The sequence below is a fragment of the Dipodomys ordii genome, unplaced genomic scaffold (assembly GCF_000151885.1).
Source record: "Dipodomys ordii isolate 6190 unplaced genomic scaffold, Dord_2.0 Scaffold58, whole genome shotgun sequence".
Classification (NCBI taxonomy): domain Eukaryota; kingdom Metazoa; phylum Chordata; class Mammalia; order Rodentia; family Heteromyidae; genus Dipodomys; species Dipodomys ordii.
The window spans coordinates 3843341-3863027 of NW_012267274.1; the positions used below are offsets into that span (position 1 = coordinate 3843341).

The 19687-nt window shown below is 46.3% G+C and overlaps 1 protein-coding gene across 2 annotated transcripts in view; it reads right to left on the bottom strand.

The window, feature by feature from the left end:
* Positions 1 to 19687, bottom strand: part of Dock1 (dedicator of cytokinesis 1) — a 437833-nt gene that overhangs the window by 140400 nt on the left and 277746 nt on the right. For both annotated transcript variants that reach the window (XM_013021945.1, XM_013021944.1), the window contains exons 28-29: positions 13442 to 13543; positions 6484 to 6578 (exon numbers count right to left, since the gene is read on the bottom strand). In XM_013021945.1, coding sequence (XP_012877399.1) covers positions 6484 to 6578; positions 13442 to 13543 — 197 coding nt within the window. The remainder of the gene's footprint in view (positions 1 to 6483; positions 6579 to 13441; positions 13544 to 19687) is intronic.

Here is a 19687-nt window from a genome sequence, read left to right on the forward strand (position 1 = left end):
TGCATTCGGGTGCTACCCCGCTGGGGGTGGGGAGCTGTAAGGGGCTCACACAAGGTCTGTCTCCATGAAGAGGGTCAGGGTTCAGTATTTAGCTGAGTTCGGAACTGGAATCCTGATGTATAGGAGGCTGAGGCAGGAGGCTCTCAGGCTGGATCTTGTTCAAAGATCTTGTTCCAAAACAAAACAAAAAGGAAGGGAAAAAAAGAACAATATTACACAGTTGATGAGCTGGGATAACTTGAAAGCATACTGAACTCTAGATAGACATTTCAGTCTGGAGTGTTACCATTGTATTGACTTGGAGTTACATATAGATATATGCATATATATATATATATTCACACACATGTATTCCATATATATAAAGAATATGTCCTTATATATGTGTGCACCTTCTTTCTATGTTTGCTATCTATAAACAGGAGATGTAAGTATGATCTATAAACATAGCATTTCCACACACGTCCTTTGGGTCCATAGCTAGATGTGTTCTGACACTATTTTTTATGTCAACAGCTGGTACATGTTGTTTCAAAGGAAAAGATAATCCTTAGGTGAGCTTAAAATTGTCAAGCCACCAAATGTGTAAAATCTCAGTAGTAAACCAATGAATTTAAACTATAAATTAGTTAAATTAGAAGTAACAACATCAACGAAAACCCCAAGCTTCAAAGAAAGGTAAAAAGATGCTTTGGAGTCAAAATCCCCAGGTCTCTAGAGTGCTCAATCCACTGCTGCCGTGATTTCGTGTTGCACAAATGTTTGTCAGCTCTGTGCCTTTCAGAGGGAGCAAAGAGCTTGCTTTGAATATTGAGCAGGAGAGGAAACACTGCCCCAGACCCAGCCTTCCTCAGGCTGAGGCTGGTCCCCACCACTGACCCTCTTCCATCCCCGATCCTTGGCACGGGCAATCACCAGCCACAGCTGTTTGAGAGCTGTGAAAACAAATGGCAATGTGTCTGCAAGCCAGGAAAGTTTGCTCTCTATGAGCCATCAATCTAATATCTCCAAGGCAGAATCCCTTTCTATGGTTTTTCCCTGTCCTGTCCTGATGCTATGTCAAATTAACTTTGGCAGATCCATCAGTGAGCTCCCCGTCTCATACATCAGAAGCAGGAATGCATTATATTTAAAGGGAGAAGAAATGCTAAGTGACAAGAAATGCTAAGTGACAAAATAGACATGGAAAATTTACCTTGTGAAATGTGATTATGTGTGTCCATCTATGCCGAGCATGTTCTGTCAGTGAGAACACAAGGCATGGATTACTGGATGAGCAGAAATACTTCCTGGTGAAAAGACATCTGAATCAATGGTGAGGAGGAGGAGGGAGTCAAGGAGGAAGGGGAGACAAGGGACTAGGAGGAGAAATGAGGAAAATCAGAGGAGGAACAAAGGAAGGAAGAAAGGAGGGAGGGAGGGAGGGAGGGAGGGAGGGAGGGAAGGAGGGAAGGAAGGAAGGAGCTCTCTTTCAAGCATTAGCCAGGCTCTAGCCAAAGGTGGTGGAGAGAACAGGTTGTGCCATTTTGAGCAGACTGCAAACACCAGCCAAGGCTGCAGCAGGACAGTCTCCAAATGGCCACAATTAAGACAAAACTTGTACAGAAAGAGAGAGAGAGAGACATGAGATATGTAGCAATACGATCTCATGAACTTTAAGAGAAGCATAAGTATGGAGCGAGAAAGGATAAATACAAGGTAAGTTGATTCCAGGCCTAGGAACAGCGGACTCTGGACTTTGGCAGGTAATCTCCAGGGCTCAAACGGTCAGCCAACACTGAAGACGAAAGGGAACAGGACATCAAATTCTATAGCGCATGATAAGCCAGGCCTTCTGACAGGTCCAATTATAGCCAACCACCACTAAGGCCTACGTGCTGAGTGCTAACATCTTCAGCATGTCAGCTTGAAGGAATTATCTCTTCCCCTTTCTCTAGGCAGACTTCTGAGTTCTCGATTGAATACTTCTGTCTCTGATTCTCTTGCTCATTTGTTAAAGGCGTTCGTCATGAAATGTCAAATCTACGCCGATAAGCAGCAAAGATCCACCGTATCATCCAGACAGAATTTTAGAACTCTTGTATTTCCCTTCTGTTGCTTTATCTTCCAGTCAGGTTCATGTATTCTGACTTTTTAGAAAGTTCCAATGGTTTTCCATGTCCAATTTTATATTCATGGTCTACAAATGCTTACTCAAATGAACAATGAAGTTTTCCATTAAGGTATAGAGGATATAAAAAACAAATTAAGGGGCTGGGAAGGTGGCTCAGTGGTAGAGTGCTTGCCTAGCATGCAAGAGGCCATGGGTTCGATTCCTCAGCACCACATAAACAGAAAAAGCCAGCAGTGGCACTGTGGCTCAAGTGATAGAGCACTAGCCTTGAGCTGAAGAGCTGAGGGACAGCGCCCAGGCCCAGAGTTCAGGTCCTACAACTGGGAGAAAAAAAAAAAATCTGCAACCAGCCTGAGTTGTGAAAAATGTGGCAAAGGTTTGTTACCTGCTGTGCGGTTGATTATGAACAAGAACATCTAATTCTAGAAATCTGAAAAATAATATTCCACACTACCTTTTTTTTCCTCAGCCACTGAGGCAGAAAAGCCTTTCTCAAGTGAAATTAAAGCACTTGCTAAAAAATGCTTTCTAGAAGGAGAAAAAGGAATATGGTCTACCTGGCAGACTCAGTTCCTTCCAGGTGACACTTGTGGCTGGAAATTGTCCTGGGGTATTATTGATGCGCAGCTATGGAACCCCACTGGGCTGAGGCCAAGAACAGAGACAAAGGAACACACTGAACCAAGTTCCCGCTGACAGCAGGCAGCACTCAAAGAAGACAGCGCACAACTGTGGGCTAGGCGACACTCAGGGAACACCTGGAAAGCGCTCCTCAGAGCCAGGACAGGTGTGGCCCTCAGGGCCAACGTGGCTTCAGATACAGCCTGGGATCGTGAGTGGTGACGCACCCACTCTGGGAGCTTCGAGATGCCAGCACACGAGCTCACGTGAATCTACTATTTCTGAACTAGGCTCATGTTAAATGCCATCTTGCCATCTGGCCATATCCTACCTTAGTGCACTGCTGCGATGCCATCGCCAATTGGCCATTATCTCCAACGCAGCAACCAAGCACTGGTTGCCCTTTGGGATGCTCATTCAGTCCTAAGGCTTTGATCTTGATTTACAATCTGTGACACCCAGTCTACCAGCCGCTGTCTTTAATTACGTTTTACAAGCTTCGTGTACTGGGGAGCTACATTCACAGAGACAATGCTGAACAAGCACACAAATATTTAAGACACCAGAGAGGCTGATTTTGTCAATTCCTAAGTTGTGGGCGGTAAAACTCCATGTCCAGCTGTGCCATTAACACTTAAATACAGACTCCCAAAGCTTCAGAGAATCACAGCTTAGGCTAGTAGGGCCATGGAGTCTTTGGTGCATGCTGGTGGGGGATGAGGGACAAGCCTGGCAGCATGAAAACAGTCATTTATTACATCACAGGCAAAAATGATGAATACATACGTACATGCATATATTCATATACATGTAAGCATACATATACAAATAAAGAGAAGATATGACATAGAAACCCTATTATGTGATTTGCACATACGTTCTATTGAGAAATCATTGTCCGGGATTTGTACGATTTCCATCCTTCCAGTGCACACAGCGGGACTTGTGGACAGTGTGTTACGGGGCTGGGTGCTGATAGCATATGCTTCCAGTGGTGAAGGTGAAGAAACAGCAGGTCTTCTTTGCTCAGAAGTCACTCATGGAAAACCGATGCTTGAAAGATGCTAGAATAAACTACAACAGTCTCTTGGGGAAATGGAGGCACACTTGGAATGAAGAAAGACGGAAGCTGGTGAGTTAGAACTTGACTCTGAATGGAAAATGAAGCTCTATGCCTCAGTTTCCCCACGGGTGCAGTGGGTGCCTGCATGGAGGCCGCCTAAGAGACTCGGTGTGAGCACAGTTCCTTAGCTGGTATTCCCAGAGGGACCCTGAGACACAGCACCTAGAAGGCCACTCACTTTTGTTCTAGAACAAGGGTCTATACAGTAACACATCACAACGAAGGCCTTCACCATGTGAAAACCCAAATAAACTCTGCACCATGAAGCCAACTTTGGAGCAAGGCATTCTGAACGGCCAGGGAGCAGCTGCCTCCCAAACGGAGCCGTGAGCACTGGGCCCCAAGCAAGCCATGACCCTGAAACAGCAACAGAGTTGGCTTCTGAAAGCCGCTGGTTCATCCCACTGGAGAGGCAGCGTCCGGGTGCAGGCACGCGGACAGCCCTCATTCCCACTGCCACTGGAGCATGTCTGCCTAACGCATCTGCGCCTCGGCCGTCCCTGCGCAGCTCCCCCTGGCTTGGGACATGGCTGTCCAGGAAAATGTGTGGTCCACGCCCAGCAGTGTGAACCATGCCTCCAACCCCTCCCAGAAGCTCTGTTAGGGCCATGACACCAGATGTACAGCCCACAGTCTGAGCATTATGATGGGGGGACCCTGAAGTCAAGTCCAAACCAGGGGGTGGGGGAGTGTCACGCCCCCCTCAGCCTACCCTTGCAGGAGACCAGAGCCTGCAAGGGCTGCAGCACATGCCCCTCAAGAACTGGTCCATAAACACCCAGACACCTCTGCTTCTAGGAGGGGGGGAAGGGGTGTTATTGTTGCTGATTTGTTTGTTTTTCTTATGTGCAAAAGAAGCCTATTAAAAACACTTTTCCAGCTCTTCAGAGTAATTCTAAATTGCCAATCACAAAACAGAAACGTCCTCGTTAGGAGAAAAAGGGAGAGAAGTAGGACTTGCTTTTGCAGCTGAGGATTTAACAGCCCAGAGAAAGCCTCTTCATCACATAAAGCAGCACAGCAGGAGGAAAGGGGAGAAGGAGAAGCCATGACTTGCCTGTTCCCCTGGCTGGGGCTGAATCTCTGGCCATGCCCTCCCATCTCCTGCTTACCCGCTTCACATCTCCAATGGTGTCTCCCAGGTGAAAACTTCACCATGGCTGCATCTGACTTGAGAACCAACAAGCCCTCAGACTCACCCTATGGGAGACCAAGCAAAAGGCCACCTATGTCCCTGCAGGCACAGAATGGAGCAAGGCCCAGGGGACACCCAAAGAGAGAGCTCTGCTGTTGTGACATGGTCCACAGAGACCATGTTACAAAGCCATCGGTGAAAGTAGATGGACACCCAAGGAGAAATACTACAGGCACAGCCGATAGAAATCCTAGCACCAAGTGCAAAGACTGGATGTGGGGAGCCTGGACACCTAGCACATTGCTAGTGAGAATGGAGAATGGCAGAGCGTGGGCTAGCAGTTTCTTAGAATACCGGACATGCGATTACCACGCAGGCCAGCCTTTGTACTCCTGAGCATTTACGCCACAGAGATTAAGATTTACATTCACTCAAAAACTGAGGCATAACGTGCATTGCAGCTTTGCTCATAATAGCTGCGGATAGCGAGGAACCCACATGATCCTCAACAGGAAAGCAATAAGGAATACTAGTCAACAAGGAAAAGGAACATAACCACCTAAGAAGCCCTCTAGGGAATTAACAGAATGGAAAAGGCTAACTCCAAAAAATTATAAATCGCTTACGTGAATTTATATTATTTTTGAGCATTTTAGAAACAGTGCAAAATTTAGTGGTGGCCAAGGATTAGTGCTGTTGGAGAGATAAAGCGAATATGGTTATAAATGGGCCAGGAGAGGGACAGCGTGGTGACAGAAATGCACTTAGCTTGACTGTAGTAGTAGTAGGTTCAAAATCATATGCACAGGATAGAATTGCACACAATTAAATACCAATTCTAGTGAATACGAGTCCACACGCTACCTGTAGCCATCCATCTGTCTTAATAGAGTGCAGTAATTCAGAGATCAAAGCCAGGTATATGGATCTCAACATTCTTCCCTACACATGCATGTGTATCCACAGTTATCTTCACAAAAACGTAACAAGAAGAAACTAGATCCAGAGAGATTTCTCCTAAAAAGTCCCACGTGACTGAGCAGTCTTGTGATCATGTGTGGTGCTTCTGGAAATTACAAAACCCAAAGTGCCAGAATATTAGCCAACAGTCTTCCCAGGGAGAAGCTAGGTGAAGCACGGGTTCAGTATTTCATCAGGATGGAGAAAATGCTCGTGATGTTTTTTAATCTAAACTATGCAAAATGCAAGTCCTTAGAAAGGGCTAGAGCAGAGCTGAGAATTTCCTCCGCTAATGAAAGACATCTGCTTAAAATGAGCCGGTATTGATGGAGAGCAGTTCCTCTCTTCCCTCACTGTGGCTAAAATAGCTGCCACCCCGGGACAGAGCCCGGCTCCTAGCATCAGAGCCACATGAGCCAGAAGGACATACACACACAGCCCTCTGAATGATGCAAGGCAGCAGCTCTTGGGGAAAGCCACCACCTTGGCCCCGAAGAAACACCTCTGTTCGCAGCTTCTCCCCACACTTACTTATTCTGCATCATGTTCATGATGACCCAGTCGAAAGGATAGACGTTCTTCCCAATGAGGTTCTTAAACATGATGAATGTCTCCATTAGAAAATCCTGAAATGAAAACACAACAAAAACACAACATTGAATCAGTCTGCCGGGAACAAGGGGAAAGCAACCCCTTGGAAGAAGGCATGAATGATGGCATAATAAAAGACCCCATTCTTTTTAGCTGAATGAGAACATTCTGAAAACTAATGAAGATGTATTTCAGGGGAGCTATGTATTCGTTCTGTCTTTCTGCTTATCGGTGTGCCTCTGGTCAGAGATGGCTTTGTTAAGGACATATTTTGAAATTGTCCTTCTGGAAAAGTATTTCTCTCTACAGTCAAATAAAGTAGATCCCCCGTGGGTTAAAAAGTATGCATTCCTTACCTTTTTGCTAAGAGGAAAACATGATTTTTGCAAAAATAACAGGAAGGTGATAGCTTCTTGAATTTATTCTACATTTACTGTTTTCACTATGAATAGCCCATGTTAAGTTAAATATGCGATCCTGTTCAATGATCCTTTCCTGATGGAGCTGAAAAAATACAGGCCTATGCATGGACTCCCCGTGCTGCAGAGCCGGTGAGCATGCCTTTGCAGGCCACGTGAGCGTGCAGCCACCGAGCTACCGCTTCTCTGCTGCAGCTTCATCTCAAGCCACTCAATGATGTTTCCAGTTTCATGCAGTGATTTCCACTTCTCAAGTAGAATGAAGGGTTTCCCCCTTGGCCGACCCTGCTTCTAGCCTGCTAAGAGAGCTCCTGGTGTTAGCAGGGACCAGTCGCCTGCCTTCTGTGCTAATAGAACCGGGAGAATTTCACATGCATGAGGGCTGGCTGCTTACTCCGTGCTGACTTGAACAAAGCAAGTTTATCCTAAGCCCCACAAGAATCCTATCAACCCCGGGGTGGGATGAGAGCCAGAGATTGCCACCAAGTCACAATTAGGTGCCGTGGCTGTGAAGGCCAAGGTAGCCAAGGGAATGTAAGCAGCCACCAAGCCTTTCCAGAGCAAGAGTCTCCACCAGCACTGGTGCACGAAGCACAAGCCACACAGAGACTTTCAGGCTTCTTTCTGCTTCTGGTTTGGTTCTGTGCTGGCACTAGGGCTTGAACTCAGGGCCTCAGTCTTGCTTGGCTTTTGGACTCAATGCTGACACTTGATCTCTTGAGCTATAGCTCAACTTCATCTTTTTGATGGGTTTCCTGCCTGGGCTAGACTTGAACCCCTACTGCAGACCTCAGCCTCCTAACTAGCTAGGACTACAGGCGTGAGCTACCGGTGCCTGGTGTGGTTATTGGTTATGTTGTCTTTGGTGACACAGCGTTCTGGGCTGGGTTAGGGATGGGGGCAGAGTTAGGCAGGAAAAATAGGGCTAGATGTCCTCCAAACTGTCCTTAATCCCGTGACTGCCAGAGTCAGGATCACCAGAATTCTCCCGTGCCCACCCTCTATCCCAACACACAAATGGCTCCTTATTACAGATTAATTATTAAAATTCCCACGTCACTACTCAGTTTCCCGCTTTTTCCAAGAGTCTCGTTTGATGATCAGGGTGTGTGCGTCCCCAGCAGAGTGCTACAATTTAGCTCTGTCTCTATTTGCATGGAATTGTTCACTTCTTTGCTGATGAGTTTTCCAGACTTAATAATTGGGATGCAGGGTCTGAATTTCATTATTCGGGGAGAGAAACATCTTTTCCCAGCTTCTTTTCTTTCTTTTCTAGGAGACGCAGTCTTGTACTTCATTAGCATGGCTCAGCTGTTAAATTTTGGGACTTTGCTGATCAAACAAAATGCTTCCCGGAGTGGGAGACGAGGCTCTGCAGGCATCCTTGTTGGTCTGCATAATTCAGCCGTCATGGTGGCCCTCAGAATTGATGGGGAGGCTTCACTGGCTGTCCAGGGAGATCTCCAAGTCCACAAGGGACGTTCTGGGAACATCCCCAGTCATCGCTGATTCATTCCTCTAGCATTGCTTAGCTCGGTTACTCACAGGATGTCCTGTAGAATAAATGCACGGCGCTGACTCCAGCCATCGGTGCATCCCACAGGCTACCTTGAGCGAACGCTCATGCTCATCTCCTCACACTGGAAGACTCTTAACCCAGCTATTATTGTCCTGGTTTGTCCCTGAACTTCACCAGCATGACGGTTCCCAGTACAGATCTGATCAAGGCAGTGACACTCCCCCAGTCGCGCTCAGAGACATGAGGCATCTTCAGGCCCGTTGCTATGGCAAAGGAACAACAGTCACCAACAAGGGCTGCCAGAGTTTTCCACCCATTCAATGAAGGGCCGGAGGAAGCTGTGTGTCTACCAATGTTGGGTTGAGTGGGTTGAACACTGCCAAGGAGAGGGGCATTTCTTTGCAATGGAAGCACCAGGAGGTTGCCACCTTTGGACCAAGTGGTCCAATGGGTTTGTGGGAGAGCATCAGCGTGCCACCCGAGCCTCCTGGCAGGAAATACCCAACCCATCTCTGAAACCCGTGGCTAACAAGCTGAGTGTGAATCTTGGGGCTCTATCATGGCTTTCAAGCCATGACAGAGGTAGTGGCGGTCAGGACAGGGAGGGAGGAAGGCTGGTTTTGGAAACACGTTGAAAGATGTTACAAAAGAACTGAAAAAAAAAATTCTGGGATGGGAGACAGCCTATCAATCTCTCAGCTCATCCTTTTCAAGATAAGTAGATAAATTAATAAATTAATAAGCAATGACATGAAGACAAGAAAAAAGCAAGATGGCAGGTTTAGTGTGGAAAAGAACACCAAGAGACACAAGGCGACAGGAAAATCCGGCCTGGATCCTGCCCAGGGGCCGGGGAAAGAGAGTGCCTGAGCCCAGCTGGTGTGAAGATGGCTCTGCTTCCTGAACCTTGAGACTACCAGACAGTTCCCTCGTTCTCTGGACAGAGACACAGGGAGACGCGGCCACGCGGCCCCCAGGCAGGTCTCTTGGCGGACAGCTCACGGTAGTGACACCCATCTGTGCTGTTCTGTACATTTAAAATGAATCATCACACATAGTTAGGGCAAAAACACATGCCCTGCTGAAGGAAGCCGAGTGAGGCCGGTGGCCCCCATGCACGGCGGGACACGGGCTGTGGTGGGAGACGGTACCGTGGGGAAAAGCTGGGCAAGGCGCACGGCACAGCGCTTCTACCGGCTGCATGAGACTCCACTGCGGTCTCCAAACAAGGAGTTCACTCAAAAATAAATGCTTTAAGGATAAATGTTAGAGAACTAGAGGAGGGAAACAGCAAATGGATTAAAAAAAAGAGCAAAGATCAAACTGGAACAGAGGTAGCCCTGGGTGTCAGGTGACTCGGGATCCCTTGGAGGCCTCCACAGGACCTCCTCCTCCCTGAGCACAGGGTCTTTGCATGGACACCTGTCTGCAGACCTTGTTCTTCTCTGCAGAGGTGGCTAACCATCCCCTGGCCCTGTCCGCCTGGTGGAGGGATGCTTTCAGAGCACAGGTGATTTCAACTGACTGACCGTCCCTGATTAACTGTGGCGTTCTCCTCTGGACCATGAATGAAGAAGTCACTGTGAAAGAATTCTGTGCCTCAGAACCACCATCCAGAGACCAGCCATCACCTTGTGTGTATCGACAGGAAGTAAGCTCCAGGGGCGGAGCCTGGTTCTCTCCCCACCCAGATGCTCATTCTTGGAGCAGTCAGGCCATCATCCTTCAGTGCCTGCCCACCATTCGGCCTGGTGCCTGTCCCCTGCATGCCCCTTGCCTGCCCTCTGTGTGCCTCAGTGCCTTGAAGACCCCTCCAGCTTCCTCTACAACAGGGCGTTTTGTAGCTGTGTCTCTCACCTTGCTAACATTCTTGCTTCCACAATGACCAGAGACATGCTTATCATTCCCAGCAACTCATGTGGGACACACAAAGTCAGAGGCCAGAATGGGAAGCACTTTGTCTCCTGGCCCGGCCAGAGCGAGGGGTTCCGGGAGGACAGGGCGGAAGCTGTGCGAGGAGGGGAAGGAATCCCAGCAAGCGCTCCTGTGCCAGGCTGAGGTGCAAAGGCACCTGGAGATCCAGCCACACAGATGCAGGTCAGCTCCAGCCGCCGGGCTGCGGGTGAGCGAGTCACGGCACCCGGGCCGACCTCTCTTGGTCTGTCCTCAGTCGCCCACTGGCCCTGGGTCGCTCCTCCTTCACTTAGTCACTCTACACACACACACAGTGCCGAAAAGCTCCCAAAGTATAATAGTAAGAAGCCTGTTGGTCTTTGCCCAGGATCTTGAAAAGGAGTCTTAACTCCCTGACAATTTCCCGAGTGACAGGAATTCACAATGAGCCACGTGTGTCCACAACCGAGCCATGTCAGTGCGGTGGAGGGCGAGGCTGCTCAGCGTGAGAGTAAGAAAGAGGAAGAAATTGAGGAAGAGAGGATGCTAGAACTTTCAGAAGAGACCGGAGGCACCTCTGGGCTACTGAACTGGTGGGGGTGCTGAGAGGTCAGAGGTCAAGAGAAGATACCCATGCCCCTGATCTACCTTGCCTTGTCACATGCTGCTTTTCCTTTAAGATTCCATCCAGCCTTGTAGCCTTAATAACAAACCAGCACACAGAAGCCCCTGGGTTCTGTGACTCACTGAGCCCAAGCTCACGGGTGCCCCTGATGCACTGTTGTGTTAAACAGGGTATAAGAGCACATGCTTGTAACGTATTGTCAGCACAGCTGGCCCCTGCCACCTGTGGGGTCTGAGGCTGACTTGAAGTAGGTGGTGTTGGAGGATGGCTCAGAACCGGAGGTCGTCAGCTGTGTTCTTCAGCCCGCCATGAGGTCGGGGGCAGCACTGGGAGAGAATGTACAACAGGCAGCCAGAGGACAGTGTTCTCTGGGAAGTCCTGAGCCCCCAGGTCCCTTCTGCGGGGCCACAAGGTTTCTGGGCCAGGTCCCTGCTTCCGCCCCTGATATGAGCCCAGGACCACAGCAGCCACGGGACAGTCGTATTTACAGTGCAGAAGAGTCTGGATCGGGGGTGACTCTGTCCTGAGGCGGGTAGGCAGACAGGCTGGCCTTCACAGGGAGGGGGTTGGCAGGGACTAGCTCAGCCTTTTTCCTTTCTGGATCAGTCTGTCCCCTGTGAGTATTCCCTCACCAGTGTAGAGTTAAAGGGCCATTTGAGAGGCTGCATAAGCAACAGCCCTGTGGCCCGTGACAATGTCGGTGTGATCTGTTCGGGAATGATTCCCTCATCATGGTGGTTTAGGCTCTTTTCCTATTGGAACACTAATTAACTTTCAGTTATTTCACACGAAATCATCTTTTTGTTTTTGTTTTTTGGTAGTTAGCAGAGTAGAAAAAAATGCTAAAAGACTCTCTACATATAGTTAATGGATAGGAACACATTTTACAAAGGTTCTGAAAGATTAACAACAATAAAAAAAAATGTTTACCACAGTTGCATCCTGAATTTGAGATATCCAAATCACAAAAGCCATTTTGCAACGGAAATCAAATTGTCTGCAAAGAATTGATTTTCTGAACTGCTGTGTCTATGAAAAAAAAAAAAAAGTCCCTGGGGAAATTAGGACACACTGTGGAGTAAGTATCTGATTCTCACTCTGTGCGAGGGAGAGGCCCATGCTTAGAATTTGGCAAAGTGCAGTCATTTTGAAACACCTCGCTGAATAACCACCTTTCACAAAACACTGAAGCTACCTTAGTGATGGCCAGTTTAACAGCACACATGAGATGTCTGTAACATGTGTTTGTGTTGCTTCTGACCAGGCGACTGCTCTGATATTGCACAAATTGTTAATGGGCATCCACAGTCTTCACTCTGCAAATTTTACCACCCAGCCTGGAATGCAGTTTTGACCTGTATTCTTTCCACTGACCAGACGTAGGGACATAATTGAGACATATTTTTGCTATTAAAAGCTACAAATATAAAACATGATTCTACTATGCCTTGATTTCAAACAAATCCTACCTTCTAATATAGCCAAAAAATTTGAGTAGGCCTTTACCATGAACTACACAGTAATGCTTAAGGAAAACTAAAAACTACAGATATACAAATAGGTACATATTCTTATTCTTGAACCCTGACTTTCAATTAAGGGAAAGTGCTGTGATTTTGATATATACATTTCTTTTTGTTCTTAGACTGACACACACACACACTCTCTCTCTCTTTCTCTCTCTCTCACTTTCTCTCTTACTCTTTCTCCATCCAGCCCTCTTGGCAACAATAAGGAAATTTGTCATAGAATCTTCTGAAAAAAAATCATTAAAAACGAATCTCTTCTTCCCATCCTTTAATAAGATAAAGGTTGGGGGGCGGCCTTTGGAGGGGATCGGTGGGTGTTACAGAGGGACCGTCAGGCCCTTAGGCCTGGCATGAGGACTCACGTCAGCTTCCCAGCAGGAGTTGTGCCAGCAGGTTTGGTGACAGCTCTGCAGAGGACACTGCCATATGGCAAAGTAATCTGAGGTCACCAGGGAGGAACCTCCGAAGCATTAAATCTCACCCCATTATAATTTTCTTAATTAAGCTGCATCATAGTTTTATCTTGGATGACTAGAGAGTTATCTGCAGAAATATGATGAGTATCAATGACTAGAGCTAATTAATAACAGTGTTTGGCCATGCTCTATGAACCAATAAAAACAGAAGCCACTAGCCAACCATGTGTGAGTGAGCCACAAGCACAGAACAGGACACCATGACCAGAACAGAGGAGATTCCTCTGGCGTAGACGCTAAGACATCCTCTAGGTCAGCATCAGCTACCCGTCAACAACTCAGAACCCTTATCCTATTAGACACATGCTTTGCCTACACTGAAATCAATCAGAGCAAGTGTTCACTTGAAAATCTACTAAAAATGGAAATGCTGTCATCTTCTGCTGCCCTTGCTGGCCCCACATACAAGTGCGTGAAGAGGAGTGCGGGACACTCACCACGACATCCGTCCTCATTTTCCCAAAAGTCTTGATCAAGTGAGCGTAGTGGTAATCCTCCATCTGGCGTAAAATAGCTGTCATGCAAGCGACAAAGTTGCCCTGCAAGTGGATGAAAAGACAGAATTAGATGGGCAAGAGAAGAATGCTCCTGGGAGAAGTCCACACCCAAGGGTCTGGCATTAAACAATCAGGGAGAGAGATCAGAGACCCCAGATGGAAGCCAAGCCTTACTCAAGGCCAACCAGCCAAAGTACCAGTCACTTGAACCTCTGGACATTTATTTTGGGGGAGAGGGTCACTCACGATTAGGAGAATATGATATTTCTTTCTCATAATTGCATTAAATGTTTCCTGAGATAAGGTTTTCCAATTTGGAAAAAAAAACTTAAAATTTTATTTCTTGTTAAAACTACATAAAAATTAATCTCAGACTTGTAACCCTGGTCAGTCATGTTCTATACTTTTTTTGGAAATGTGCAGCCAGGCCTTATTATCAGGCAAAATGTGTACACAGCCCCTCCTCTCGGGCCATGGCAAAGACAGGTCTTTTATTTCTCCAAATCTGCCTGTGTCCCTGTTGGCCAATTTAGAGGCAATCACCACCAACTCTACAGTGAGTTATGGTGCAATTCTCCTCCTCAGGAAGGGAGGAAGGGAGAGGTAGGCTCATCGAATGTCAAGTGGGAAAGAAAGGAATTCCTCATACAAGACATAGCTGGCTGGAAAGGAGAAGGAGCGGTAAGAAAGAGACCAATGAACAAATCAAGGCAGAAGAAAAGGAAATGCACCCAGCTGTTAGCAAACAGTGGTGTCTGGTCCATGTGGCTGTGGGCACACAAGTCCCCATGTGTGCCCTAACAGTTGTTGACTTCTTATTGTGTGTGATGAGCAGGGAGGAGGGAAGACTGCTGCTATGAATGGCAATTTCTTACTTCCAGGTGGGTGGTTGACATCATAGACACTTTTTGCCTCTTAAATATGAACTCCAAAGTTAATAATATTTTTAAAAACACAGGATATATATTTTATCCTTATGAAACCAGTAAAAGTCTGTTAGAATTAAAGGACGAGACACAGTTTGAGACACATCCCTATTTTTTCCCTAGTAAATGAGCTCCCAAATTGCATTCTTTTACTCACTCTACTTTTTCCAGCAATATATTTGAATGCCTAAATGACTTTTATATTAATTTGGAAGATAACACTCCACAGCGCAATGTTAATGTCCAATATTTTCTCCAATCCATTTTGTATCTATACTATCCATACACGCTTCCAAATGAGTCCTCCAAGGAGGCATTATATAAATTGAACAAATACAATAATGATGATATGGTATCTTCCATTTTCCCAGAAATGTAAATTATTTGTGAATGATGATAATTGCTGAGATTTTGATTCCATGTTGGTGGTATTTGGGGAAAGAACTAAATAATGCTTGTTTTGCATTGGAGAAACCATTAGTAAAGTGGTAAAAATGGCTATTTATGAATATGAACTTTTGAAAGTCATAAATATTTGGCATCTCATCAGGCTGTCTTCACATCTGGATGTCTCCTGAGCTGCCAATCCTTGCACTGTCATCTCCATGGTGTTCTTGTGTTAATCAAGCCCTTTCTTGGGGCCATGAGAACCACAGCTCCCTCAATCACAATTAACAGACTGGCTTCCAGACCGGGTTGCAAACAACATAACTGAGTCTCAAATTTCACCCTCTGAAGAACAAATGCTAAAGCTGGGCGAGCAACCTGCATTCCAGGGCTGTGAGGGAGGTACGTATCAGCTGACCTAATTTCTTTCCTCCTCATCCCAAGGCAGTTTTTAGTTCTTCCCGAAGTCTGAGGATTCGGCTGCTGACCACCACCGGGGAGAGGTGAATTGTTTCCCAGAGAACGATGGAAGAGGGAAAGGAAGAGAGAAACCTCCAGAGCAGTAGATCCAGATTCCTGAGCGATGAAGCCATCTGGGACTGTCTCCTTCCTGGGACATGAACTTTCTAGGAAGTCAGTCCTACATCTATCCAGGTACACTGAATAGAGTTCAAATGAATTCTGAAGGATAACAGAGCCCAGCTATGGAGATTCACATTTTACAACTGCTGAAAAAAGCAAGTCAATGAGTCAGTGAATTGGGGTCAGAAGCACTATACCAACATGCTCAACTTAAAATACCAAGTTGGAAAGCGAAAGCAAAGAAAGTCCTGAAGGGGTTCGGGCAGCCTAAGGGCAAGGGCTGAGAGTGACATCAGCGAGCATGCCTAGTCCGCCTCCAGTCAGGCCAGGGATCTGCACAGGGGCACAGACACACTCCACTTAGGTAACAGTGCCACCACCATGCTGAAGTTCCCCCGAGGTGAAGAACAAAGAGACTGAGCTGATGCCTACAGTGGAAACCACAAAGACAGCAAAACCCGCAAACTAGTCCTGGGAAAAGGTAAAGAGCCACTCAGAGTCTTCCCTCAGCATGGAAATGCCACCGAAAAGGCAGCCAAATGGCCCTGATTTAATGAAGATGGAGACTAATTAGAGCAGGCCCTGCCAGGCCAGGCCAGGGGCTTCTCCATGACTTAAGAGGAGCATCGCCCAGCAGCCTACACGCCCTCTTTACTTAACCTAAGGAAATGGGCCAAAAGCAATTTGTCCTGCGTGCGCAGTGTGTCCTTTCCTGGAGGAAGCCAGTCTTTTTTCTAAGTGGGAGCCTGGGAGTCCATGAGGACAGGAGTGGGTTACAAGTCAGTGCTCTTTCATGGAAATGCTGCCCCTTCCCTTGCTGCCCTGCAGGCTGGGGTCCCTTGCTTGGAGTGTCAGTTGTTTCACAGGGGAAAGCACAGTCAATACTGTAAAGTTTCAGTGTCCCCATGAAGATGGCACCCCACAAACTTCACTGTGCTTCCTAAGGGTAAGGTGCGCAGGCATTTATGGAAGTTGCATTAGGAACAGAGATGGAGGAGAACTGAAAACTTTAGTTCTGCACAGGTAGCTCACACCTATAATCCTTGCTACTCAGGAGGCTGAGATCTGAGGATCACAGTTCAAAACCAGCACAGGAAGGAAAGCCCATGAAACTCTTATCTCTAATTAACCACCATAAAGCTGGCAGTAGAGGTGTGGCAAGTGGTAGAGTGCTAGCCTTGAATGGAAAAATCTAAAGGACAATGCCCTGGCCATGAATTCAAACCCTAAGACCAGCATGTGTGCACATACACACACACAAACACTCACACACACATACCATTTAATCTATATTCTTTAACTGATTTTTTACGTGCATTTAGGAGTGGGTATACTCAGAGGTAGGCTGGGGCGGAGCCCAGCTATGGAGCAAAAAAAAAAAAAGGTAATTAACTTAATAAAAATAAATCCTCAATCTGTGACTTCAAAGCAATGCAAACTAAGGGCAGGGAAGTCAAGATATACTTGCAGGAAATTTCAAAACCAGGGCATTAACTGCTTGATAAACAAAAAAATGTGAACCTCATTAGTAATCAAGATGAAAATGATACATCATTATTTGCTGCCAAAATAGCAAAGAAGGATTTAAGTGACTCTGACGCGGAGAAGGGTACACGGAATGAGGACTCTTGCACACCGCTGGGGGATGAAAATTGCTCTAACCTTTTAAAAAGCCAGTTGTTGGCAGGTTTGAAAAGCTTTGGGGGGGGGAAATACTCATCTCCTTGGTAAGTTTACTTCTAAATAACCCACCTAAAGAGAAATCAAACTAGGAAATTTTATGTTCAAAGATGTCCACTGTACCACTAAAAATATCTAAGCATCCAGTGCAATAAATTGTATAAGTAATATGATGTTATGTGGGTTGCAGGGTAAAATATGGGATGCTCACTTTAATTTGAATCTCAGATAAACAACAGTGCCCCAAATATTGTTTTGAAAATACTACACGGGTTACATACAGAGGAAAAAACAAACAAAAAAATTGTTGTATAGCCAGGTGCTGTAACCCTAGTTGTCTATTTCATGCTTGTAATCCTAGCTACTCAGAAGATTACGATATGAGGATCTGGACAGACAAATCCATGTGAGATTCTTATCTCCCCAAATCCAGCAAAAAACAAGAAGTAGAGACATGGCTCAAGTGGTAGAGCACCAGTGTTGAGAAAAAAAACTAAAGCTAAGGGACAGCGTACAGACCCTAAGTTCAAGCCCCAGTGCTGACTGGTACACACAAACACACAAACCAGTTGTTTACCTGAAGCTCAAATGCAACTGTCATTCTTTTAAACTTTTATTTTGCTAAAATCAAACAACTGTGAGATCATGTTACAAGGAAACATATAACCTTTAAACATTATGCAAATGTGTTACATTTTAATAGCACTAGCATGAACACGTATTGGAGGAACAGAACTAGAGATAATTATATGTACATACCATAGACGACTCTATATGGCACAGGAGAAATAAAACAACAATGAAAACTGGGTAAGAATTCTAAAAGACTCCAGATAATCCACAGGGAAGGAGAATGCACCCCAATTATTTTATTACGTAAAAAACATAAAGGTGGTCCTGCAGGAAGCGGTGCTCTGTGCGGAGGGCTGCTCACCCTGCCCTGCATCTTCCTTGTCCAGTCTCTTATCCTCTGGCCCCTCTCACAGGCCACGCACCACTCAGATCTGTCTCCCACCACAGACAGCATCCCCGAGTGCAGGAGCCCTCTGACAGCTGTGCTCAGAACGCCAGGCCTAAAACCTTTAACCGCAGGGCAGTGGGAAGGTGGATGGGTGGCAGGGGCCTGGGGCAGAATGGAGGACAGGGCAAGGCGAGGGCAGAGGGCACGGAGATTGAGGTAGAACACAGACAAGCAAAACACAGAAAGGATGAGAGGCAGGTGGAGTGTGGACAGGCAGGATGGAAGACGGGACACGGAGGACTGGGACTGAGCATGTATGCGAGGAAGCCGGGGACAGCAAGGAGCCAGCGGCGCTGGCAGCAGGGCGAGTCACATTATGTCACGTGCAGAAGCAAAAGGCTGAGAAAAAGGCAACGTGGAGGGAGAGTTGAAAGGCCCTGAGACCCAGCTGTTCAACGGGGCTTTCGTCAGATGGCCTGAAGTTAAAGCCCACAGGCAGGCATGAGAGTTAGAGGAAAAAACTCGAGGACCAAGTCCTAGCCTTGAGGTGTCATGATGGAATATGGAAAGGCCAGACGGCGCTGCGCTTGGTAAGTCTATCAGCTGGCTTTGAGCTACCTCGACCGTCTGGAGCTCTGTCACAGGAAGCACATCTGTGCATACATGCATGGCACGGGCCATAAGGCCGACACCTGCTCAAGTTCCAGACTCTGCAAGGCCTTTGGGCCATTCCAAAGCACTGGAACTATGGAAAAGAATCCATCCAGAAACATGGAGTGAAGAGGGAAGATGCCAAGTTTGAATAAAAGGTGTCAATAATTTGGATGATGGGATAGGGGACAACGCTCAGGGATCTCCTGGGTGGTCTTGGTTTCAAACAAAATTAAGCATTTTTCACAAGGGCAAATATTTTGAGGAGGAAATCTCCTTTCAATGCCTAAATTAAAAATACATCAATGAAAAGAAGCTTATTTCATAATCATCATTAAAAGCTGAATGAAAGAAATCACCCTGTGACACTGAAAAATATGTTACAATACAACCCTGGGAAATGTGTGTAACAGAGCTGGGGGATATTTAACTGAGTGAATCCTGAATGAGTCTCATTTTAGAACATTCAGGCCAAAAGAATCAACAGTGGAAAAGAAGCATTATTAGACTAGAGGATTATGAGGAAAGAATATAGGAAAACGTAATATGGTTGAGCTAAGTCTTCAGTTTCAAAGCCAGGGATGGATTGAAACAAAGAATTATGGATACGTTTTGGTACTGATAGGCAAAAGGCCTATGTAATACAAAGTCTTTCTGTTTTCTACACAAATGCTAGTGTGAAACATTCATACGATCTATTTTCTATGAAGACATTTTCAAAAAGAGAAAAACAGGAAGTCCAAAACCAAGAGAGAAAAATCTCCAAATGTCACCAAGTAGTCTGAAGTCTGCCAAAATCTACTTAGGAAAGGGGGGGGATGTTAACAAATTGAAAACAATTACCTCTGAGTCCTTACAACTGACAGCAGGAAGCATGTGTCAAATACAAGAACCGAGAGGAGAGTCCATGAGAGAATTCTGGACTCTGCAAAGCAGAGGGCTTCATTGCTCAGGTACCAATGAACTCACGGCAGGAAGGAGGGGAGATTCCTGGCTTCG